The sequence below is a fragment of the Pholcus phalangioides genome, unplaced genomic scaffold (genome assembly GCF_987345545.1).
Source record: "Pholcus phalangioides strain wild (caught in Gottingen) unplaced genomic scaffold, Ppha-v1.0 ptg000022l_1, whole genome shotgun sequence".
In the NCBI taxonomy this organism is placed as follows: domain Eukaryota; kingdom Metazoa; phylum Arthropoda; class Arachnida; order Araneae; family Pholcidae; genus Pholcus; species Pholcus phalangioides.
This window is the reverse complement of record NW_028301615.1, coordinates 7,253,778-7,281,346: the sequence shown is the minus strand read 5'-3', so window position 1 is coordinate 7,281,346 and position 27,569 is coordinate 7,253,778. Positions and strand designations below refer to the sequence as shown.

The window sequence follows — 27,569 nt, the reverse complement described above, 5'->3', positions numbered from 1 at the left end:
TTTATTATATATCTTCATTATATTTATATAATTATATTCATTATATTATTATTTATAATAATAAATATCTTCACAACATCCAGTCAACTGTATATCTTGTATATTATCATTAGGTAATTTTATAAAAAATATATATTTTTTTAATTATTGTTCTTCATAATCAAGCTACACGTATATTGATATAGTATATATAATTGTAATGATTAAGAATAATTATAACTATTATGGATGGTAATGTAATATCCAATCAATAGATTGGTGGATTCTAGTAAATCTCCATCTGCCCTAACAATGAAAGTCGCTATTGCCATCTACGAGCAGGGAAATGAACCAGAGAATCTCCAGCCACCATTGATCACATACATTGGATATGCTACCAAATAATCAACAACATTGTTTACATTTATGATAATGATAACATAATTACTCAGAATTAATTCAAAGATAAATTAAATTGTATATCAAATAATCTGTATCAATATAACAAAATAAATTAATCAATATGTAAAACAATTTTCAACTTAGAGTAAACTTTAAAATTGAAAAGCTAATTATTCTAAAATAATTGGTGCTGCCATCTATGAGTGACTAGTAAAATGTGTCTACAGTTTTTGCATTAATTAATCATGTGAGATTTAGTCTTGTTTTATACATATAATTTTCTAATAAAAAATATATTATTCAATAAGTCATTTTTCATTAATTTACAATAATTGAATTTTATCATTCTAAAGTTGATAAAGATAAAATAATTACTCAAAATTTTTCAAATCCGAATCCTACATCAATATAATAAAATAAAATAATCAATATGGAAAACAATTTTCAAAGTAGAGTACATTCAATCCGAAATGAATAATTAACAAATGTTTGTATATATAATTATATTACTAATATGGATGAGATTTGATTATAAACTGGAATCACAATCTGTCCTCAAACAATGCTGCCATCTCATTCAGTAGGGAAAGAAACCGGAGAACCTCCAGCCACCACATAGGGTCTCATAGTTCGATATACTATCAAGTGTCCCTAATTAACCTTGTTTAAATTGTAAAAAATAATCTATATCAAAATATAACAAAATAATATAATCAATATAAATGGGAAGCACCTTTTAAAGTAGTGTAGAATGATTAAATTGAATTATTTAAATTTAATTAATGGAAAATGACGATATATTCTGCAGCAGTTATTATCAATTCTTTATTGAGTTTTAATGTATAATTAAAAAATATATTTTTTAAATTATTGTTCTTCATAACCAAGCTACACCTGCATTAAGATATATATATAAAAGCTCAATAAACAGAACAGAATCAAATTGTTACCCCCCATGCCCAGCTCTTGGCTGATTGTGGGGTTATGAACGGGCCCAGTAAGGCCTATAAAGAAGGGGGGGGGGGAAATAGACTGTCAGTTTTTTTAGATAATTAGTGTGTGCATGTATGTGTTTTGTGTGGGAAAGAAAGCATAGTCAAATCCAGGTCATGGTCATAGCTCCACACAATTTAGCCTGAATGCAGATAAATCACCAAGAAAATGCCACCACAACTCTTCGATGACACGTCACTGCTTGATGGAGAGAGAGGTCCAACCCACATATTTATCTCAGTGGTAACTGCGTGGTAACACATAAGTGGTAACACTTATCTCAAAGTGAACTCAATCAGAATAAAAGAATGGTGGTTATAATCCTAAGCTTTAATTTATACACTCATCAAATTAAATGCCATTCGTCCGGGTGGCTTTTTTTTCTCTAAGTTCCAATATATTACTTATATTTACTGCCTAAACAGAAACTTAATAAAGATCTTGAAGTTAAGAGAACATTTATTTCATAAGTGAAGTTTAGATATAACCGAAGATAACAACACAACGAACACCTGCAAGAGTTGCCACTCATAGTAAAAGTAAAAACAAGGAAAAATATATATGATGTGGTTCACGGTTAAGAAAGATTAAGTATAGATTTCATATTTACAACACTTCCCCTAAATCTATACCTTCAACATTTGTCTTCATATTACAATGAAGACAAAGAAAGCACTTCAAATAATGTTCTTAAAGTTCACATATGCCAATTAATTGACGAAGTCTTTCAAATCGAACTTTTGACAAAGGTTTTGTGAATATATTAGCTGCCTGATTTTCATTACTGCAGTACTGAACATCTAGTAATTCACTCTGAAACTTTTCTCGAACAAACTTATATCACACATCTATATGTATGGCACTTTCATTGTCAACTTGTAAGACTGGCACAGTAATTGTCATACACAGGTCTGAAAAAAGTCTGTGCAGCGACAAATTCAGCTTCTGTAGTAGAGAGCGAAACACAATTCTGGTGCTTACTTGCCCAGGTGATGGCTCCTCTACTGTATTTGAAGACCATGCCAGAAGTAGATTTGCTGGTAATTGCATCGCCAGCATAATCAACATCACTGAAGGCTTCCAATTTATTTTGAACACTTGCTTTGTATAAAATACCCAATTTTGATTTTTCTTTCAAGTACCTTAACACTCTCTTGATCAGACCCCAATGCACTTTTGTTGGCTTGTCTAAGACTTGAAACAACACACTTATCACATAGGCAATATTGGGACGAGTTACTATACACAGGTACATCAGGCTTCTTACTGCTTTTCTATATGGCACGTCTTCATCTAATGCATCAGAATGTTTCTGCAAAGATACACTCTTATCTATAGGGATACATACAGGATTAGCAGTTAACATATTGAAGCAGTTCAAAACTTTATTGCAGTAATTTTCCTGGTGAATAAAAATAGAACCATCATACAAACACTGGATCTGCATTCCCAGGAAGTAGTTTGGGGTTCAATCCTCACGCTAAATTCTTCTTTCAGTTTCATCAGAAACATTTCCAGTTGTTTTTCCTCCTTTGCAGCAATGGTTCCATCATCAACATACAGTACCAAAAATAATGACTTATTCTCATTGACAAATAAACATGGATCGCTATCCATCTGTTTCAGTCACAACCCCGAAGAAAATCATTAAATCTATAATTCCAACATCTAGGGGCCTGTTTCAGTCCGTATATACTTTTCTGCAACTTGCAAACTCGTCCGGATCCATCCTCCAATCTTTGGGGCTGCTTCATATAAATTTCTTCGTTTAGCTCTCCATAAAGAAACACACTTCTTACATCGAACTGAGCTAGTTTTAGCTGTTCGCTGGCTGCTATACTTAAAACAGTTCTGATTGTGTCCCAACAAACTACGGGACTAAATGTTTCATGAAAGTCTATTCCTGGTTGTTGGGAGAAACCTTGCTTTGAAACGCTCTACTGTACCATCTATGTTTCTTTTAATTTTGTAGACCCAGCGATTCTCTATCGCTTTTCCACCTTCTGGCAATTTTACCAACTTCCAGGTGTCACTTTCAGCAAGTGAATCCAGTTCTTCTTGCATTGCAATTTTCCAGTTATCAACATCATTCGAATTCAATGCTTCTCTGAGTGTTGTTGGTTCATCATCCTCTGCAAGCATAACAAAACCCTCAAATCTTGATGGTTTATGCAACTGAGACCGATCTCTCAAATTAACTCGACTTTCCTCAGCCCCAGTGCTTTTCTGACTTGGAATAGCTTCCCTTGGAATAGTATCGTTACTGGTTTCTTCAGTTTCTTCACAAGCATTTTCTGAAGAAAATTTTGGCAACTGGTTCATATATATCCTTTTTGACAATTCACACTTAAAAACAATGTCCCTAGTCAAGATGACCTCATCCTTATCTGGTAACCACACTCGATAACCATCTTTGTTACCACAGTATCCTACTAACCCTTCCCAGCCTTCTTGTCAAACTTTCTTCGCTTTTTCTTGGGAATGTGTACAAAGCATTCAGCACCAAAGACTCTCTAATGGTCAATTACTGGAGCTTTCTTGAACCACAATTCGAAGGAGGACTTGCCTTCTTCAGGAGTAGGTCCTGTACGATTCAAAACATATGCAGCAGTATTTACTGCCTCACCCCATAATTCCTCTGGGAGTTCTTCAGCATGTAACATCGACCTTGCAGCTTCAACCAGAATTCTGTTTTCTCTTTCGATGGCCGCATTCTGTTTAGGAGTGTAAGGCATCGATTTCCGATGAGCAAGACCCTCCTTCTGCACATTTTTGTGGACATATGTGTTATTAAATTCTCCACCTCCATCAGTTAGCAGTTCTTTCAGGGTATAACCAGTTGTCTTGACCTCAGCCAAGAACCTAGACAACATATCTTTCACTTGGGACTTTTCTTTTATCAAATATACACTTCTGTACTTGGAGTAATCATCTTTAAATGCTACAAAATACCTGTTTCCACCAAGTGATTTCTCTGGCATAGGCAGGGGCGTAGCCAGAAATTTCGTTCGGGGGGGGTGGGGGGGGGACCACTTTCATTTTGGAGGGGGACCAAAGTGACAGAACAATGGATTTGGCCATCTTTTCCCTTTTTTCGGTCATTTTCTCACATTTCAGGGGGGGACCAGACCCCCCAAGTCCCCCCCCCCGCTACGCCCTTGGGCATAGGTCCACATACATCTGCGAGAACAAGTTGACCAGGTGAAGTAGGACGATCTTGACGAGAGCCAAAGCTAAGCCTATGCATTTTTCCATATACACAGGCATCACAGCATTCATCATCCAACTTCACTTCAATGCCACGTTGCCTCAAAAACTTCTGCACATAGCGCTTCTTTTGGTGTCCCAAACGTTCATGCCATAGCTGTAAACAATCATCGTCCACACTCACACAAGCCGATTCTGGACTCAAAACACTCATTAACAGTCTATACACACTGTTATGCCTGATACTGACAGCCACAGTTTTACCATCAGGTTTCTTGAATTCACTGACTTTACTGTTAGCATACTCATGCAGGCCATTATCTAATGCAGCACTAGATGAGAAAAGATTTTGGTCACAATCTGGAACGTACCAAACCTTAGTGAGACTGCCTGGTTCCCAAGTCCCATTGACAAGCATTTCAATTCTTATTTCACCAATGCCTCTGGCAAACGTGGATTGCCCATCATCCAGTCTCAACGGCCTTGGAGTATCAAACTGTTCATATGAGGAGAACCAATGCAGCTTGGATGAAATGTGGTGTGAGGCACCAGAATCGACCTTTGCTCTGCATACCAGCAACAGACACAAATGCTTGTCCTGACTTGCGAGCTTCACCGTTCTCAGCATTTTCACCTTTAAGGTGAAACAATTCTTTTTCAAATGCCCAGGACGACCGCAGGCATAACACTTGAATTTCTTGTTTTTAGTCTTTTTCTGAGCAGCAGCAGTTTTGTCATATTTACCAAAAGCTTTGCCAGGTTTTGCAAAGAATGCAACATTCCTGTTTTCAGCAGGCTTTGCCTCTTCCAACCGTTGTTCATGCAAATGTAATCTTTCTGTGAGGCCAGAAACAGTTCTTTCAGTGTGAGGAACGCACTCCCATGCATTTTTGAACTCCAGATATTCATTAGGCAAGGTGTTCAAAATTCTGTTCAACAACATAGATTTGGGAAGTTGAACACCCTCACCTTTTAGTTCCTCCTGCAGGTTCTGCCAAATCCTCTGTAGTTTCGACACATGTGTGGCAATGCTGTCAGTGGCATCTTTTGAGTATGAGAATAACTGACTGTACAACAGATCAAGTCGTCTTTCATTTTTCTGCTCATACACACTGTGAAGGGCATTCCACATTTCTCTTGCTGTTTTGCATGTGAGGATGTGTTGTTTAGGCTCAGCCCGAACACCTATGATATATCGAGCTATCGTTTCCACATCCTCATATATCTTTAGGGCCGTCGAGTAAGCTTTCATTTCTTCTTCTGTTGCAGTAGTGGCAGGCAGTTCCGGCTTCGTCAACCTGCCTAACACAATAGGCATGGCCTTTTGCACCGTAAGCTGGAGTTCAATGTCAAACTTCCAGCTCACCCAGTTGCTCTCTCCCTCCAATTTCTCTATGGAAGTAAATTTATCCATACCGGATTATCGAAATCTCTCAAAGAACAGGGAAGAAGATAGACACGTGTAAATCGCCTCGTTAGGCTTAGTACTACCAGTAACGTTATGGCCGTATCAATCAATTATTACACATCCGCGCAGTAGAATCGTCGCTGGGCACATAACCACTTATATTTACTGCCTAAACAGAAATTTAATAAAGATCTTGAAGTTAAGAGAACATTTATTTCATAAGTGAAGTTTAGATATAACCGCTTACATGGCCGAAGATAACAACACAACGAACACCCGCGAGAGTTGCCACTCACCGTAAAAGTAAAAACAAGGAAAAATATATATGATGCGGTTCACGGTTAAGAAAGATTAAGTATAGATTTCATATTTACAACAATATGTGCCTTATAGTAATTTCCATATGTGCAACATGTTAATTAAATACGATAATTAGATGCTCAAAAAAGTGAATAAATAGGTGCCAAATAGATAAATGCGATTAAAATAGGTGCCACATTAGTACAGAATAAGCGTATATATATATAATATTTACAGTCCTTTGATAACGATATAGCCTAGGAGGCTTCCAAATTATTCCTGCATTATCCATTCCTGCATTTCCTCCCAAGGGAGGTGGGAAATCTGCTGGGGTCTCCTATACACTGTTCGAGCCGAGGTTTTTGGTGTAGGTGCTGAACTATAGTCAACCAAGTCTGTGATGGCTGGAATTTTTCATTCTCTCAAATTGATTTTTATTAATTTCTTTGATATAATTGAATATATGAGGAATGCCCAAATCTTGGCGAATATTAAGATTTTTTATGAACCAAGGTGCAAAAATCTCCTTAGAATCTTATTTTGTCCAGTTTGCAAGATTTTAATATTGGTTTTGCATGCATGTGAGGCATAAAACATCGTAGGGCGAAGTATTGACTTAAATAAAAGAATTTTATTTTTAATAGATAGCTTAGCCTGGGGGAATGAAATTTTGTTAAGAGCACCCATTACATTGATTGTTTTATTACGTACATAATTAATGTGCGGTAAAAATGACATTGTTTTATTTAAAATGCATCCCAGGTATTTTATTTTTCTCATGATCTGGCGATTACCTATATATCAATGCCTATTCGGTATACCATGTTCCAATCCAAAATGAATAATTATCATATGTTTGTACATTGATAATTATATATAATTATTTAATTATTAAGAATAATTATATGGCTAATATGGATGAGAATTGCTGCTGCCATCTATGAGTAGGGAAATGAACCAGAGAATCTCTAACCACCTAGTATAGGATCACAGTTTTTCGATATGCTAGCAATTTTAATTAACATTGTAATTATTTAAGTCTTGCTTTATACGTATAATTTTCTAATCCAAAATATATTATCCAATATGCCGTCCATTTTGTTCTGTTCGTCATTTATCAGAAATATTTATAATGATTGAATTTTATCATTCTAGTTGATAACGATATTTATAAAAAAAATATATTTTTTTAAATTATTGTTCTTCATAACCAAGCTACACCTATATTAAGATAGACTCAATAAAAAATAGCCAATTATTCTAAAATATAGAGAGAAACGATGTCACTCTCCGCTTTTCATACGAAGTACGAAAGCCTGGATAACCAAGCGGAGATCGAGATGTTGTTCGGAAAGAAAATTCACATTCCTCTGTGGGGAATCGAACCACCAATCTCTCACTGTCCGGGCGAGTGTTCTAACCATTGAACTACAGAGGACAGACATTTTCAATCATTAGAGCATATGTATGAATGCTGAACGGGACTGCGCATGGACAGCCTCCAAGCTCAGCTAATAGCCCCTACAACGTTAGCCCCCAGATGGCGACATATAGAGAGAAACGATGTCACTCTCTGCTTTTCAAAAAGATTGGTGGTTCGATTCCCCCCAGAGGAATGTGAATTTTCTTTCCGAACAACATCTCGATCTCCGCTTGGTTATCCAGGCTTTCGTACTTCGTATGAAAAGCGGAGAGTGACATCGTTTCTCTCTATATGTCGCCATCTGGGGGCTAATGTTGTAGGGGCTATTAGCTGAGCTTGGAGGCTGTCCATGCGCAGTCCCGTTCAGCATTCATACATGCTCTAATGATTGAAAATGTCTGTCCTCTTTTCTTTCCGAACAACATCTCGATCTCCGCTTGGTTATCCAAGCTTTCGTACTACGTATTCTAAAATAATTGGTGCTGCCATCTATGAGTCTGATTTGTTTTTTTTTTATTTGATCTCAGAGCCAATATTCATGACACCCATCTTGATTTTTATTTTTTACATCCAAATATCTCCTTTTTGCTAATGTTTCTACAGTATATTTTGCATTAATCTATAATAATTGAATTTTATCACTCTAAAGTTGATAACGATAAAATAATTACTCAAAATTCTTTCAAATCCAAAATGAATAATTATGAAATATAAGTATATATAATTATAATCATTAAGAATAATTGTAACTATTATGGATGGGTAATATATTATCCAATCAATAGATTATTGATTGATAACTTTGCAGTGAAGAGAAAGGTAGAGAGTGTATTCCTTCACCGCAAAATATAGTTCCCATACATCGGAGGTTTCTGATGATCATTTATATAGAATATTTCAATTTTTTTTATGATTTCGAAAAAGATACTGCAAAAATACCGTTTTGAACCAATGTATATTCGTTTAAAATTTTTAAATTAGAAAAAATATTGGTTACTATTATCAAAATTCCATGGCGAGCTCAAGAACATTTTGGCACGATTTCCAAGAAATTTTCCCCGCCAATATCACTGTTGTGCTTTTTTTTTTGGTTGCACAATTATATATATATATATATATATATATATATATATATATATATATATATATATATATATATATATATATATATATATATATATATATATATATATATTGTCATTTTGTTGAATTTTCCAATAGATACAATTTTTCATTCAGTTTTTTCACCACAGCGGAGAGTGTGAGAGGCTCTCTTTATGGGTGTAGGTTTCCAGACCCCCCCTTTTTTTAAATTATTTATTTCTTGCTGTGTTCGTAGGATAGGGGGTGGTTTCTGAATTCCAATAGCCAATAATGAAGGGTGTTGACATAAGTAATGTCTCTTTTGAACCCACACCAATGCCATCTTCCCACCACAGCAGAGGCTGTTCCACCAGAAGCCCCTCCAGTGTCTCTCCAGATAAATATAAATAAGCGAGAGAGAGAGACCCTTTGGCAATAATGCATAAAGCACATTATTGAAAAGAATAATAATTTTGGATTGCAGATGGCCTGATGGAACACATGTTGGAGCAACAACAATTAATAAGCAATAGAGAATCCGATAGTTCTACAACTTCAAGTGAGGATTCCATAGAATGGGAATCCGTAAAAAATGACTAAAACTGTAGTGATAACAAGGGTCTAGGTCGATTCGTCGCGCTCAACTTGTCGCAGGACAATTCGTCGCATTCAATTTGTTGCAGCGTCAATTCGTCGTGGTACAAATTTGTCGCAGACTCATTTCGTCGCGGTACAAATTTGTCGCAGACTCATTTCGTCGCGGTACAAATTTGGCGCAGGCTCATTTCGTCGCAGTACAAATTTGTCGCAGGCTCATTTCGTCGCAGTACAAATTTGTCGCAGACACATTTCGTTGCAGTACAAATTTGTTGCAGGCTCATTTCGTTGCGGTACAAATTTTTCGTAGACTCATTTCATCGCGACAAATTTGAATTTCTTTAAAATTCATGTGTTTGTTGTGATCTTATAAATAGTGTAGCTGCTTTAGGCATAAAAAATGGAACTAATTTTTTTTCCTCATTTATTGGAAATGTTCTTCCTTCCCATCTGTTTTAATTTTTAACAAATGAAGGAAAGTATTCATTGAAGTCATTAAATTTTTAAAACTTAATTTTTACAATATAAGCCGCATTTCTGTCGGGATTTCCATTTCTCGCAGTGAGGGATGTTGAAGAGCTCACCCAAATAAAAAATTGAGATCAAATAAATTTTTAAATTTTAATTTCCACCGTATAAGCCGCATTTCCCACTTTTTGTCGGGATTTCCATTTCTCGCAGTGAGGGGCGTTGGGAGTTCACCCAAATAATAAATTGGGATCAAATAAATTTTGAAAATTTAGTTTCCATCGTATAGGCCGCGGTTCCAGCTTTCTATGTATCCATGCAGAGAATATATCTTTAAGGAATTTTTTATGACAACGTATCTAAGTTTTATGTAATAGCTGCGAAAAGTATTATTTTCAAATTATTTTTTTGCAATGCAGTGTACATTTCAAATCACTTTGTATTATCACACCGAAATAATATTCAAACAGTCCGACCATAGGCACCAGAACTGGGGGCTGATGCCATTTGAGGCTCCCCCCCCCCAACTCCACTAACTCATGAATATACAATTCAATGCACCATTTCGCCGCCTGAGTACGGGTTTGAGTCCCTTATGAACGGAATGAATGGCGATTTTTAGCCCCACCTCCTCAATGTTTCCTTCATGTCGGCACCTTTGACTGGCCAAAGATGCCGGAAGTGTTTGGAACTTGTGGGTTCTTGTCTTGATCTTGAAGTAGTTAATTTTGATTTCTGAATCATTTCTCTGGGTGCTCATACCCATTCCATAAAGTACCCTGGGCACCAACAGCATCTCTGTCACCACTGCGTCAATCGATTTTTGATTTTTTTTTTTCAACTCTAAAGTAACAACTCTCGAGTAAAAAGAATGAAATCAGACTTTTAATTGGCCCATTGTATGTAACTTCATGTACATGACACTCGAAATTAAAATTATAATATCAATTACATTTAAAAATTTAACTGCATATAAAAGTTTAATTATATTTGAAAATTCGGTTACAAAAATTTGAAATGTTAAATAATTGATTTTTGCTGTGATAAAATTTCAATATCATGTGGAAAAATTTCGGTTTGTATGATATTCCCCAAATTACAGTGAGCCTTTCTTTAACGGTAAATTTCTATCTGCCCCATGGGCTCCAGAGTTCCCCCCCCCCTTCGAGAGTCACCAACATTTACCATTACAGTATCTCCATAAGAACCCAAAATATTTAATTAATTAATAATTCAATTAAATTAATATTTAATTTTCACCGTATAAGCCACACTTCCCGCTTTTGTTGGGATTTCTATTTCTCACAGCGAAGGGAGTTGGGCGCAGATCAAGGGTGGAAATGTACAGTGCTTATGAATGACGATTCGATGAAGTTTTCATAATGCCCACAGGATGAGCACCGACAAAGGCAATGTAATCACCAATAAGAAAGATGACTATCTGCTAGATGTCTGTCGCATAGATATAAACTGAAGAGCCAAAAAAACTGGTACAGGCATGCGTATGCAAATAAAGAGATATGGAACCAATCAGAGTACGGCGCTGCGGTCGGCAACGCCTATATAACACAAGTGTCTGGCATAGTTGTTAGATCGGTTACTGCTGCTACAATGATAGGTTATCGAGATATAAGTGAGTTTGAACGTGGTGTTATAGTCGGCGCACGAGAGATGGGACATAGCATCTTTTTTTTTAAATATAAGTTAATCTATTAAAGTTAATGTATTATTTATGTAAAAAAGAAAAGAAAAATGCTGCTGCCATCTATGAGTCCAGAATTGAACCAGAGAATTCCAGCACTTTCTCATATCTACCCAGTATAGGATCACATAGTTTTGATGTAATTAATAACCTTGTAAAAAATGTAATAACCTTAATGTAAAAAATCATCTATATCAATATAGAAATAATATAATCAATATAAAAAATAATTATCAAAGTAATGTAAACTCTAAAATGATTAATTTGAATTATTTTATTGAATTATAAATTTAACTAATAATAATGAAAAATAACGATAATATATTGAATAATACCAGGTGTACAAGTATGAAATGCGGATTTCAGAAAACAGATGGTGGACCAATGCAGTTTGTGCTATAAAGATTTGACACTGCACCATTTTGTTGTGTCATCAACAAGTGTCAGATGCGCACGAGTGATAAATTGGAAAAGTGTGTGCATAGTGTTGTATTGTTGTGTTCAATATGTCGAAAGTTATACTGAACAAAGAGCATTCGCGGACAGCATTAATTTTTTTGTTTTCATTTGAAGAAAACTGCTGCTGAATCATACCGATTACTTCGAGAAGCTTATGGTGAACATGCTCCATCGCAAGATACGTGTGAATGATGGTTTCGGTTTTTCAAAAGTGGTGACTTCGATGTTGCAGACAAGGAAAAGACACGGAAAACCGCCAAAAAAAAAAAAGAAGATGCGGAATTGGAAGCATTGTTGGATGAAGATGATACTAAACAGACACAAAAACAACTCGCAGAGCAATTGGGCGTTAGTCAACAAGCTGTTTCCAATCGCAATGCCCCATGACAACGTGAAATGCTCCTTGACAATGGTCAATGTGCAATGCTCCATCAAATACAGCAAAAGCGGTTCGCGGCACGTTGGAAGCACTCAGCTGGAAGTTCTACCCAATGCGGCTTACTCACCAGACTTGGCTCCTTCCGATTACCACTTGTTTGCATTAATGGGTCACACACTTTCTGAGCAATGCTTTGGTTCGTACGAAGATGTGAAAAAATAGCTCGATGAATGGTTCGCAGCAAAAAGGGAAGATTTTTACTGGCGTGGTATTCACAAATTTCAGGAAAGATGGGGGAAATGTATAACAAGCAATAGAGCATACTTTGAATAAAACACTTTTTAATCATTCTTCCGAATTTAACGTGTTTGTTTTGAAAAAAAATCCGCATTTCATACTTGTACACCTGGTATATTAAAAAACCTGAATTAAACGGAACCTGTCTAACATGGAAATGGAAAGTAAAGTTTTTACCCTTTAATGGAGAATTTCTCACAAACACTTCAACTGCTTCGTGACCAATTGACCAAAGGAAAGGATCATACAAAACATTAGTTCTTAAATTTTTGATGCAACAACTGCTTGCTGATGCGAGTTCTATTTCACCCACCTATAGATTTGTAAAAACCGTTACCGTACTTGATGCTGTGGTTTTTGAAAAGCCACATGTAGTGAAACAGTTGCTTTCCAAAATTGTTCCAAATTTTTTTCATACCAGAAGCTTCCCGTAGAAGCTTTTCTATGGGAGAAATCAGTGTAATGGTCCAAAAATCCTAGTTACCCTGGTGCTGAGGATTCCATAAATATAGATGGCAATGTACAAACTGAACCTGACACGACAGATATTGACACCCTCATTGAAAATTTCTGAGGACAAAAAAAAAAGAACATAAATTTAGCCATTTAAGATGAAAATTCTGCCATTTATGCCATTCACTCTAATTTTCATACAGATGCTGTGGAAACCTAAATATTTAGTAGTTATAGAGTAAATAATGTACATTATTTTATGTGCATTTAAATGAATTAGATTATTTTCAACTATTTATTTTTATTATACTGCACTTCAATTACACACAACATTGTTACATAATTTTACACCTTACATCAATTGAACCTCTATTAAGCTGTCTTCAATGGAAAAAGATCTCAGTCTCTTGCAGGAACGTAGCCAGAAATTTCGGACCAGTAATAGAACAATTGATTTGGCCATCTTTTTCCTTTTTTTTCTGTCATTTTCTCACATTTCGGGGGGGGGGGAGAGGACCAGACACACACCCCCCCATGGCCATTGTGATTCCGTTTTACTGTATAACTAATATCAATGAGATTTGAGAAACTTTAAGATCAATTTGATCTGAAACTGTCACTTATGTAGTTTTCTGAGTATTCAAATCAGAAACCTGATGCGAATACTGAGAAAGGAGAACACCTGTGCCCATACCAATTTTTTTTTTCAGGGTAATTGTTTTTTTTTCAATTTGAAACATATCTTCATTGGTAAGTGTGTTTGCACGTGTCTTTTTTTCCACACATTTTTATTTGCTTTGAGTTCCCAGGAAAATCCACGATGCCTTCAAGCAACACAGATGCTATTCAATGAGTATTACTTTTAAAAATACACGTGAATAATAGCAATTGGCATGTGTTCGTATCTTACATAAAAGACAACATACGCGGCTGTATACAGGAAACATGATTTCCCTTTCATCATCACAATCGCTTTCACAAGTTTCGGTTGGAAATACACATTCGACTTTACCATTGGAAGGAAGATTATTTTCAAACTCGTCGATGAATTTTATAACACGGCTTGCAATCACCTTTCTTGATTAATCATCCCACAGCCGATCCGCTTTCAATTCAGATGCATATCCAATGAAAACATGCTTATGCTCTTGTGATCTAGGCTCAAATTTGCCCTTTCCTTGTTCAACACAACTTTGTGTCTGAAAACCTTGAAGTAAGACACACTTGGCTTGATGCCAAAAAACGCCTTGTATAGAGTCGTCACCTCATCCACAGACCACTAGGTGCTCAATTTCGAAGGTACACAGCACAATTTACAGCTTCCACCCAGAAACTTGTGGGTAGCTTTGACTGGATCAATAGACATTTTGTCATTTCCACAATTGTGTGATTCATACGCTCGGCAGCACCTTTTGTTGAGAAGTGTATATGGCGGATTTTTCTTTCTGAATCCCTTGCTGTTGCAAATGGTGGGTGAATTGAGACCCACAATATTCCAGCCCATTGTCAGTGCGAAGTTAAATTTTCTGCCCGATAAGATTTTCCATTTCACCCTTGAATTTCACGAATGTACCTTTCACTTCGTCTTTAGTTTTAAGAAAATATACTTGGACATAACAAGATTTGTTATAAATATAATATATATTATAATATAATATATATTATAATATAATATATAATATAATTACAAATATAATGTTATAAAAATAATATATAAATATAATAAAATATCTAGAACCATTTAATATGAGGGGACTTTCATAGGACCACACACACATCAGAATGGACAAGGTCCAGCAAATTCTTGCTTCGATATCGTGACTCTTTTGGGAACGGTGTAGCTGTTTGATTGCAATTCCTTAAAGAATCCAAATGACACACCTCGAACCATTCTTTTGCCTTTGAGCTTCTTCCCGAGCCTTCGCTCTCGTTCAGGTGGCCATATCTTTGATGCCACTTCTGAAGATCGGTGACAACTGCAGCGGTTTTGATGCTTGGCTTCACATAGTATAAGCCCTCATGGCGTTGTGCTTGTAGGAGTAAGAATCCATCTGGTTTGATGACTCTTGCTTGTTCGTTGAAGATGACGGACCAGTTTTATGCAGTAGCTTTGGACGTCGACAGCAGATTACTTTTCAGCAATTGTCCTTACTAAGCTTCTGTATGCTTGTAAGCTCAGTGCATGACTTGCGATGATACGAAGACGAAAACTAAACAGCTAATACTCGGTCAACTTCGAAAATGAAGTGCAGCCAGGTCTCCATAACCAGATTGTTGGGAATATAACAGACATGTCGTTTTGAAACTCAAATAACGAAATAACTAATTTATTATAAACAGAGATTAACATGATCACACAGAAAAACAAAATACGACCATCACGTCTACAACTAACAAGCCACACACTATATTGGCAGGAAAACATTGTGACCACTTTCTCTCACTGCTACAGCGCAAATTACAGACGAGGTAAGTGGTGAAGAAAAAATTACAGTAAATATCTCAATAGTAACATATCATATGTAAGAAAAAGTAAATGAAATAATGCTATTTGTTTTGTATCGTGTTACTGGGCGATCTAAAATGTCTATTGGCAGGGACAATATGTATCCACAATCAATACACGATATATTATTTAGCTTCTGTTATCAAAGTTGAGGAAACTTTTTCTCAATGTTCACCTGGCAAGCTGAGTTTTTGTTTTAGTCTGTGTGTGAATGAACCTCTTAGAAAAAGGATTGTAGTGATTCACAATGGAATAATCTATTCAATTTACTTTAATTAACAAAAACAAATCACAAAATCACTACAAACGCATGGCACGGACATAACACACGAGAGCAACAATGTGCCAAAACCACAACAAAAAACAAGCGTTACATCACCACGGCTTTGACTTCTGTAAAATATTTACAGGATAGTCCCTACAGTAGCCCCCCGCCAGCTGATGATTGCTACACAAAGTGCATAAATTTTTATACTTCAGGTTAAATTTTACTTAGCACCCAGATCTAGTCACCACCTGAGACTTCACATTGGAATCACTTGACAAGTCCTTGGCAGGAGTACAGTCAGCTGTTGGAGATTAGGTAGTTGTTTGAGATGAGGTAGCGGTTGGCCGATATTTGGCAGTGTCTTTCACCACATATGCAGGCTTTATACGATCAATATTCACTGTCACCGTACGACCTCGTACAATAATTTTGAAAATTTTATCCCCACGAGAGACAACTTGATATGGGCTAGTGTATGGAGGCTGAAGGCTTCGACGAAGAGCATCAGTCTGCAAGAAGACATGTGAGCATGTCTTTAGGTCTTTGCTGACAAAGATTGTTGTTGATCCATGCGCCTGATTTGAAGTAGGACACAAGTTCTGCACAGTTTGCCGCAACCTACCAATGAAAGTCGCTGGATCTGGACTGTCACTGAGAGGCGTCAAAAATTCTCCAGGCAGGCGAATCGGAACCCCATATAGCATTTCTGCTGCAATCTTCTTTCCAAGCAGCACGGCAGCCTAGCAGAATGGAAAGGAGAATTTTACTCCAGCTTGTTGTAGCATGGGCCATGGTTGCAGATTTTAGTTGCCTGTGAAATCTTTCCACCTGCCCATTAGCAGCTGGGTGATAAGGAGATGTGCGATGACGGATAGTACCAAGCCAGGGGATCAGAGCGGAGAAGAGTGATGATTTGAACTGGACACCTTGGTCTGATGTCAACCGAAGAGGAAGGCCAAAACGAGCAACCCAGCTGGCGTAAAAAACTTCTGCCACTGTGTTGGCGGAACTGTCCACCAGAGGCACAGCTTCTGGCCATTTAGAAAAATGGTCGATCATAGTGAGACAGTACCGGAACCCTTCGGAGGGAGAAAGCGGTCCTACCAGGTCAATATGCAATACTCAAACCTGGAACTACATGGCTGAAAAATGCCTGGCTTGCTCTTAGTGTGTCTGGAGACTTTTGACCTCTGGCAATTGATGCATTTGCGAGCCCAAGAAGAAATATCACTTCTTAACGAGGGCCACACATACCGTTGTTGTACCAGCTTGATTGAGGCTTTAACACCAGAATGAGAGAGACTGTGCAGCTTCTCAAATATCGGTCGACGAAAGTTGCGTGGGACGACTGGACGGATATGGCCGGTAGATGTGTCACAAAAAAGATCCAATGGAGGGTCGCCCACTGGGATGGCTTGAAATGTCAAAGTGGATGGAATGATGCCAAATATCAACTGTTGGAGTTCCTCATCTTCTGCTTGCTGTTGTGCCATTACCTTGAAGTCAGAACATTGATGGTGTATTAATCGATGATATGTGCACTCTTTATAGTGCATCAGCCACTACATTGTCTGTGCCCTTGAGATATCTGATGTCCGTAGTAAATTGGCTAATGTAGTCCAAGTGTCTCAGTTGGCGTGGAGAGCACTTGTCTTCTTTTTGTGTAAATGCATAGGAAAGTGGCCGGTGATCAGAAAAAAGCACGAAACAACGGCCTTCCACCATATGGCGGAAATATTTGATTGCCATGTACGCTGCCAACAGCTCTCTATCTGCACTGTACTTCCGCTGGGCCGGAGATAACGTCTTGGAGTAAAATGCCAATGGTTGCCAATCTTTTCCTATCTGTTGCTGAAGCGCAGCTCCCATAGCGGTGTCAGATGCATCAACCACAATAGCTAAGGCAGCTGTAGGTGACTGATGGTATAATGTGGTTGCTTCAGCTAGGTCATCCTTACACTTTTGGAATGCTTTGGTGGACTCGTCTGACCACTCGATACGCCTTTTATCATTCTTTGTGGCACCCTTTAGGTAATTATTCAGCACTGCTTGAGATTGTGCAGCATGAGGAATGAAACGCCTATAGAAATTATTGATGGCCAGAAATCGACGCAGTTCCTTCGAGGTATCTGGTTTAGGAAAGTTTATGATTGCTGAGACTTTGTCAGGAAGAGGTAAAATGCCTTTTGCATCTACAGTGTGACCCAGGAATTTCACAGAGGCTTGACCAAGAACGCACTTGGAAGCGTTGACGAGAACACCAAATTCTTGAAACCTCTGGAAAACTTGTTTCAGATGGTCAACATGCTGACTTTCACTTTCTGAGGCCACTAAGAAATCATCAAAATATGGTATACAAAAGTTCAATCCTCTGAGAACATAATGTATAAACCGTTGCAGCCGCGTTGGATAGACCGAAAGGCATGAATACAAACTCAAAAAGTCCAAATGGTGTTGTCACAGCAGTCTTTGGGATATCTTGCTCTTTTACTGGAATTTGGTTGAGTGCCTTGGCTAAGTCAAGCGTGGAGAATACCTGTTTGCCTTCCAACATTTGTACACAGTCTTGAATGTGTGGGACTGGATACCTGTCCGGCACCGTTACACTATTGAGCTTTCGATAATCGCCACATGGGCGCCAGTCATCATTGCTTTTCTTCACCATGTGAAGTGGTGAGGCCCAACTGCTTTTTGATGGTCTGCATATTCCAAGCGGCACAAAATATTCAAATTCTTGTTTAGCAGCCTTCAGCTTGTCTGCAGGTAATCGCCTTGGCTTCGCATAGACCGGTGGCCCCTTTGTCTCGATGAAGTGTTGCACATCGTGTTGAACTTGTCGAGGACCCACGGAAGCTTCTGTTAGTGTCGGGAATTCTGCTAGCAGGCGGTGAAAGATCGAGTTTCCATCCACGGACTTCACTTGAATTTGTGGTGCAGTTGAGATTTGACCTTTTGATCGAAGTTGTGTTAAAGGATCAACCAGACATCCTTGTTGAACATCAACTAACAGGCCAAAGTGACGTAGGAAATCTGCCCCAATGATGGGTTGTGAAATTGCTGCAACAATAAATGGCCAGTGAAATGTCCTTCGTAGTCCTAGGCTCAACTTAAGCAGGAGTTGGCCATAGGTGCTTATGACAATTCCATTTGCTGCAAAAAGCTGCAATTTTCCAGGCCGATGACTTGATTCTGCAGTTGTGGCAGGAATTACAGAGACATCCACGCCTGTATCAATGAGGAACTTCATGGAGGATGATTGGTCGGACAGATATAGACGGAAGCACTTGAGTTTGCCGTCACTCTGAGTATCAAGTGACAGCCCAGCTAGTTTCCCTGCAGGTTGAAACTACAAGGCTGAACACATTTGGTTGCTTTTTCTTTGAAACACCAATGGTACCAACAGTGCTGGTAGTTTCTGTCACAACTTCTGGAACGCTGACGAGATCCGCTGCGATTTCTCGATTGGGATCGAGCACGCGTTTTGAGACGCTCCAAATGGGAAGGAATGTCCATTAAAATGGTCTGCATTTGTGAAGCTTCAGTTGACACCGCATGAACTGCATTGGACTTTTCCGCGGCGGCAAGTATGGCATCGGCCATTTCTGCCAATTTATCCAGGCTATCATTGGATATTGCTAATATTTGCTGAACATTTGTAGGCAGCCGCTGGAGGAAAATAGACTTCAAAATATCATCACTCACCCGTTGCAATCCAGAAATTAGGTCGCGCAACCGCTGTTCCTCCGAGTCCGCATACTGCGTGCACAAACAGTGTTTTAGCGTAGCGTAAGATGTTGAGGTGGGCGGGCTGGTGATAATGTCCCCGACAACAGAGAGCTCCTCGGGTTGCAAGGCAGATACGATGTGATGATACTTTGTCACCTCGGCTGTCACTCCTGCCAAGAGAAACTGAATTTCCATCTGCCTAAACCAGATCTCCGGATTGGTTCGCCAAAACGGTGGAGCTTTTACAGAAACATGGGCGATTTCTGCCGAACCAGTTGCGTTTTGATCTGTCATTTTTATCTGCTTAAATTCTTTCGTTGCCTGTTCTCTTCACAATATAGGTCACCAGTTGTAGTGATTGACAATGGAATAATCTATTCAATTGACTTTAATTAACAAAAATAAATCACAAAATCACTACAAACGCATGGCACGGACATGACACACGCGAGCAACAACGCGCCAAAACCACAACAAAAAACAAACGTCACATCGGCTTTGACTTCTCTCCAAAACAACGAGGAAAAATATTACATCCGGATGGCTTTGACTTCTGTAAAATATTTACAGGATAGTCCCTACAGGATGTATAGTAGTATATCTTGTAGTATACAGGATGTATACTACAAGATAGTCAAATTTTATCAGTGCTGTAAGATATTTTGGACTATGAATGAATTCTGAATTATAGGACAATGAATGAATTCTGAATTATAGGACAATGAATGAATTCACAACTGTGCGAACTCTGACAACAAAAATCACGATTTTCTGCTATATCTACCCGAAAGGGAAAGTAATGATTCCGGAAGTGACTGGTCTGAATCAGATAATACTGATGAAAAGAAAGACATGTTTTTAAATTGTATATTCTTCATAAGTTAATTTGTAGAATGAATTTTTAATAGTGGCCTAGTTTTTCCTCGATAGTGCAAATTTATAGTAGCATAATCTTATATATAAATGTGAAAGTATGTATGTGTGTATGCTCTTTATACAAATCTACCAGTTTTAGACCAATCATCGCCAGATTTTGCATATATACCAAACAGGTCCGGGATTGAACCGTAGGCTACTTTAAAAGTTCGTCAGAGCTGGGCAAATGCCCGAAATGGGCAAAAAACTGTCGGGAAACAATAGTTTTGGGGCCTCAACAATTACTTTCGGAACGTTTACTTTGGTTACTGTGGTTTCCAACAATACGTTTCAGACGTGAATATATGCCTTTACAATGGTTTGTCACACCTTTAATTCTGTTATTATAACAGTTTATTCCTTTATAACGGTTTGTCACTTTTCCAATCCTCCCATTAATTGCAGAAAACCCAGGAAGAGCCGAGTATTTCTGCTAGCCTATATACAGGGTGTCCTGCAAGTGATAATGCAGCCTTTATCTCATCAACCGCCCATCGTATAGGTATAGTTTCAATTTAAAAAATGCGAAAAGGCGTTTGAATAATACTCGTTGCACAAGCTGGACATATGACGTTGCTAACAACAGAGAACAACAACTACGCTAAAAATGTTCAACGCGAACTGATGAACTCAATGCTTGCCTCAAATCATCAACACTCTGGCACACGAAGTTAAAAAATTATCATTACCCACCAACATGCGAGTTCAACTGCAAAATGACTCAGCACTGCTATCATTTTCACATCAGTTGACCAACCAGTAGACTCAAGCCCTGGACCGATTACGTTCCCAAATGGATTTTGCCAGTTGTTAAACTCAGTTCAGGAACTTGCAAAGTCTTCCCAAACATTCAACAAAATGACCAAAACCATGAGCGGCTTTCTGAGAGCGATTCTGGCACCGAAAAATGACAGTGTGAACAAGATCAACGAAAAAATCCTAAAAATTATTCCAGGAGACTCCACATCTTACAAATTAGTTGACACTGTCACAGACACGGCACAGACATTTAGTTCTGTATCCTGCAGAATTTCTGAACTCCTTTGGATATTCCAGGTGTGCCACCACACAATTTGACCCTCAAAGTCGGAGCACCTATAATGCTTTTAAGAAATTTGGAGACACAGAGACTCTGCAATGGCACCAGACTCTTCATGAAGAAATGGCACAATTTCATCATTGAAGCAACGATTCTAATTGGATGTGCCAAAGAAGAAGAAGTCTTTATTCCACGTATCCCAATTATCACAGAAGAAATGCAATTCACTTTCAAGCGATTACAGTTCCCGATTCTTTTAGCTTTTGCCATGACCAAAGCGCCAGCGTTGGCAGTGGCAGGTATCAACCTACTTGAGCCCTGTTTTTCACACGGACACCTTTTCGTCACCTGTTTGCATGTTGGTAATCCCAGAAATTTGTACATCTACACACCAGATGGAAAAAGAAAAAATATTGTGTATCCACAAGCGATTGCCTCAAATTTTTAATTAAAATATTTAAAAATAGAAGTAATTTTTTCTTACTTGATACAGAAATTTTTTTGATTAAGAAATAATTAATAAGCTATACATATATAAATTTTTTACGGGGCGGACAACGTCGCCAGGTATCAGCTAGTAGTGTATATTATCCATAGAGCGCATGAACAACTAAATAAAGTGAATAAAAAATAGAGTGCTATAAATATAAAAGATGTACATCATCAAAATGGAGAAATGTAGGATGTGATGTAAACGCAATGGTTTATCTTTTTTTCATGATAAATCTTGTCCACAGTTGCCCTCTATAATTTTTCATATTTATAGTTGGAAAATTATTTTATGGACATCCTGTATGCTTAAGAAAACGCAAATTTCTTCAAAATTAACAAATTAACCATGTCGGATAATGCCTGTTAATTTTTATTGTAAAAATTTCATGTAATTGCAATAAAAAGTGGCAGCAGTCATTTTGACTGCCAGTGGCCCTTCTAGTGTTAATTTTCAAATGCATAACTTTCTCAGTTTTTTGGAATTTTTAACCACTCTTTTTTGGGTTTTTTTTTTTTGTGGTGCATATTTTGGCATTTTAGTGTGTATATTTTGGCATTTTATAGTGTGTATTTGCATAATTTTGAAGCACACTTTGCCACTTACTCTGGGCTCTATTCATAACTATTAAAACAAACGAACATAAAAATATTACAATTTTATCAGTAAAATATTTGGTAAATTTAAATAATTTATCATATTTAATATGAGCTAGGAAATACACATAATCACTGATAAACATGGAAAACAAAATTTATTAAACTTATAAAAATGGTTGGTAATGGTTCATAATAGTCAGTGATTATGCATAATAACTGGATTTATTAAATTCCCGTAACATATATAGCGATTCTGTTTTATTTAGGCAAAAATTACTGTTGAGGCAGTTTTTTTTGGCAGAAAAATGGCGTCATCAATTGTGTGAATCGGGGAAAATTTCACAGCACTTCATCAAAATATCTACATACTATAGTTCGTTTCAGGTTAACTTTGCAGTGAAGAGGAAGCTATGAGGGAACCGCATCACTCGTTGCTATGACAACGAAAGCCTCTTAACCTATGTATCAATGCGCGGCCTCTGTAAGGTATGATTCTCGCCAATCTCGCAGAAAAAAATATTTTTTACGTGTAACGTAATGCTTGTAGAAAAAATTGCAGTCAGTTAGTAACAATTAGCTAATGAAAAAAAACCATCGTAGATTACTTTCAGAAATTAAAAAGCGGTTTTTGAAATATATATATATTTTTTATTGAAAAGTATCTCACTTTTCTTGCGTCAATGCCACTTGTTATCACTACAATTTTAGTCATTTTTTACAGATTCCCATTTACTTGGAATCTTCACTTGAAGTTGTAGAACTATCAGATTCTCTATTACTTATTAACTGTTGCTCCAACATGTGTCCTATCAGGCCATCTGCAATCCAAAATTCTTTCCTTTTCAATAACAACGTTCTTTCGAAGATGGCGTGTTGGTGTGGGTGCAAAAAAGACATTAGTTATGTCAACACCCTCCACTATAGCCCTATCCTACAAACATAGCAAGAAATAGATAATTTAAAAAAAAAGGGGGGCGCCTGGAACTGTAACCTACACCCATAAAGAGAGCCTCTCACAATGGTATTGGCTCTGTTGTGAAAGAGGGGGGGAGAAAAAAAAACTGATTGAATATTCGTCTGGGTGTGTAGGCCTATAACTACATGCAAAACTGAATGAAAAATTGTATCTATTGGAAAATTCAACAAAATGACAATATAATATATATATATAATTGTGCAACCAAAAAAAAAAAGCATGACAGTGATATTGGCGGGGAAAATTTCTTGGAAATCGCGCCAAAGTGTTCTTGAGTTCGCCATGGATTTTTGGTAATGGTAACCAATATTTTTTCTAATTTAAAAATTTTAAACGAATGAATTGGTTCAAAATGGTATTTTTTCAGTATATTTTTCGAAATCATAAAAAAATTGAAATATTCTATACAAACGATCGTCAGAAACCTCCGATGAATAGGAACTATATTTTGCGGCGAAGGAATACACTCTCTACCTTTCTCTTCACTGCAAAGTTAACCTGAAACAAACTATAGAGATAAATGAGTTTCCTAAACAAATAAGTAGTCAAAATTAATTCAATATGAAATGAATAATTATTAAATATTTGTATATATAATTATATGACTTATGTATGAATTTTGACAAACTTCCAGATCAACACGAATTAATCTCAATCTAGATTAATCAAATCTTAATCTAGGGTTACCAACCGTCCTCCTTTAGGAGGACATGTCCTTTTTTTTGTTATTTCAAGTGTCCTTGTACAATTTAGAAAATTTGCCTTTTTGTCATCCTTTTCAAGTATCTGGAATTACTTTTCATTTTTTCTAGAGAATTTTTTTTTCTTCACTTCAAAACATAAATTTGATATGAGTGTTTTTGTGGTTTTTTCCCCACATAGATTCACAAATTCCCAAAATTTTTTCTGTTTCTGCATTTTTTAGCGGTTCTGTTTTAGAGTTAGGAAAACTATTGTTAAGGGCAGTTGACCCCCATCTACTAGGAAAATTGGGATACGTGATGTCACTAAGGCTGCGTGCGCAGACGTCCTTGTTTCTCAGTCTTTTGATCTGCATTTATGTGGGGTTGTCCTCCTTTAGGAAGACATGCCCACTTTTTTGATGTCATTTCAAACATCTTCCTACATTACTGTAACCTTACATTTACGTGAAGAATAAATGCTGCTGCCATCTGAGTCCACAAATGAAGCAGAGAACTCCAGCCACTTCCAATATCTACCCAGTCCCAGTACAGGATATCATACTTTACTACCATACTTAACTACCAAGTAATTAACAACCTTGTTTAACGAGCTATGCTGCAGAATGGGCCAAACATAAAAGCGGAGGCAGAGAGCATGCCCTTATTGATAGCCAAAACACAGGTAATAGCTAATGTTGACTATTTCTTCCCACATATCTACAGAGAGGATATTGAAGCACAAAAACGGATATAATAGAAGAGAAGAAACTTTGAAATTGAGCAGATAACTAGCCAACAATAATAATGATAAGAGCCCCAACTCTAAGAAAAATGAAAACCATTTCCTTCAAGATCCAGCAACAGAATGATCATTTATTGGCTAATCAAATTCTTCCAACCTAAGAAACGTTCCCAATTTGCAACCAGCCATAAGATTAACCGACCAATGGGAAAACAATAATGTAAAAAAACCTAATTAAAAAAAAAAAACTTGATTGCCAATATTTGCGTGCGAGTACCGCTTGAGCCAAGATTATAGCATTATTTTGCAGGAAAAAACATAAACTCCCTCGGAAGGGGAAAAAATCTGAAACCCCCTCGAGAAAATTCTGCGTGCAAAAAAAGAAAAAGAAAAAAAAGAACACCAATCAGCGAGATGAACTGCAAGTTGTAAGCAAGAAATCGAAAGCTGGATGAAGGATAATGATTGAAGAAATTCTCAATTGAGATGACAACAAATTTCAAGATCAAGCATTTTCTGAAAGAATTTCACATATTGACAGAGTTGAGACTCTAGAAATTGCAATTAAATACATTGAGCAACAAGCTGCTGCTACAGGAGTCAATATAATGATGCTACTACTACCACCACCATTTAACCAACTGTACATGCACCTCGCACACATTCCTCGGAGAAATGCCGGAACATGTGTTCCAAGTGCATGGGGGCCGTTCAAGTATTACGTAAGCTAATTTTTTGCCATTTTTGACACCCCCATCAGCAAAACGCTGACCCCCCCCCCCTGTCAGCAAAACTTCATCATCAGCTCTGCCCCACTGGATCCTAACTCATATTTTAATAAAGGATGGTTGATGTAAGCATTATCCAAACTCCCCCTCTCATCAAAAGTCAGTAAATCGGAAATCCCCCCCCCCATCGATGATGATGTAATACTTGAACGGCCCCATGTGTGTCCCTAATGTGGCACTCTGTTGTCGAGTTCCGATTGTTTCGTGTTCACGTTGTTGCCATCTGTCGGCCAAACAGAACCACATACTACGAAAAAAATTCAAATTCCGTTGAGATCATCCACCATTCAATTGTCCTGGGGGTCTATTATGCTCATGTTGTTATACAGTAGACTCTCTGTAACTTGACTTGACACCCTAAAAGTATCGACAAACCTGTCGACTTAGCGGGGTTTCGCTCTAAATTTTTGTCCGATCGTTTTTGTGTACGTAATTATATACATTCAAACAATTCGATTAAATAAAATGATAATTCTCCATTAATTTTAATTCGTGATTGTTTCATAATAGAATCAAAACATATAAAAAAATTTACCGCATGAAAAATAATCAAGTATATTTGTTTTTCTTTCCGCAGAGAAAACAAAAATTCTTCTACACTGTTCAGTTTATGCTGCGATTGTTCGGCTTTTTCTTGAATGCGTAGGAATATCATATCTACAGCTTTTAATGCATCATGGCGAGATGGTGCATTCTTCTTCATCTGAACTTTCTGATTCTATTTCTTCGGAACATGAAATACTTTTGATTGATACCTCTTTGATTGATTCTATAATATCGTCGTCTTCTAAAAGTCCTGAAGTTACAAGATCAAAGTCAACGTTCACAAATTCATTCTCTATAAAATCACCTGTAGCGTTATTTATGCTTTCTCCACACGTAATTTGAGAAGAATCTTCGGATAAGTTATCATTTTCCAAACACTCGGAACAAAAACTAACATGACGAAAGCAGTTCCGAATCGTGGCACTCGTGACTGACTTCCACGCAGAATCAATCATTTCAATAACATCTAAAACCAAAATTTTTGCGCCCATTCCAACATCCATAAATTTTTTGGGTCTGTAATTTTCTGTAAAAAGTTTTCGTACTTAGGATAATTCCTTGATCCAGTGGTTGTGAAATTGCTGTTGAATTAGGTGGTAAAAAGCATAATTTCATTGCAGAAAGGTCCAAGTCTATTCCTCCAATTTGCTGGAGTTGTCACTCTTAAGATGTAATAGCATATCTTCTTTCTGCAGTGGACATAGTCTTTGACGCAAAGGCCACAGGGTGTACCTGTGGACGATTGGGTCCCTTGATCACACAGACTTTCGCAGACTTAGTGGCGGACATGCAAGTTAGCTGGCACTCGAACATTTCCTTTCACGTTCAAGTTTGTCGCACCAGGATTTGAAAGATTCCTGTGAGGAAGCTTGAGTTTCGGAAATCAGTTTTTCTTCAGTCTGTAGAGCCTGTCTGGGATGACTGTAACATCTGTTCCTGAATCCAACAGAAAGTTGATTCCGACATCTCAGACTAAGACATCTTTTTCCCAAGTCTCTTTATGCGATGACGCAGATGATACTAAGTAGCCAAGGAATGACCTTGGCGTCTTTATCCCAACTTGACGCACTGTCTGAACGTTTGCAGCTACCCTTGACTTGCAAACTCTAGTGAAGTGATTTTTCTTAACTCACATGGTGTT

At 37.4% G+C, this 27,569-nt stretch overlaps 1 protein-coding gene across 5 annotated transcripts in view; it reads right to left on the bottom strand.

Annotated features, from left to right (window-relative positions):
• LOC149069409 (protein DOP1A) overlaps positions 1 to 27,569 on the bottom strand; it is a 727,510-nt gene that overhangs the window by 79,925 nt on the left and 620,016 nt on the right. Inside the window, exon 30 of one of the 5 annotated variants that reach the window (XM_089250153.1) lies at positions 24,082 to 24,167. The exons of 3 other annotated variants lie outside the window; for them this stretch is intronic. In XM_089250153.1, the coding sequence (XP_089106279.1) occupies positions 24,111 to 24,167 (57 nt within the window). In that variant the 3' untranslated portion in view covers positions 24,082 to 24,110. Of the gene's footprint in view, positions 1 to 24,081; positions 24,178 to 27,569 lie in introns of those variants that run through there. One more of the 5 variants, XM_089250154.1, reaches the window with a different exon arrangement.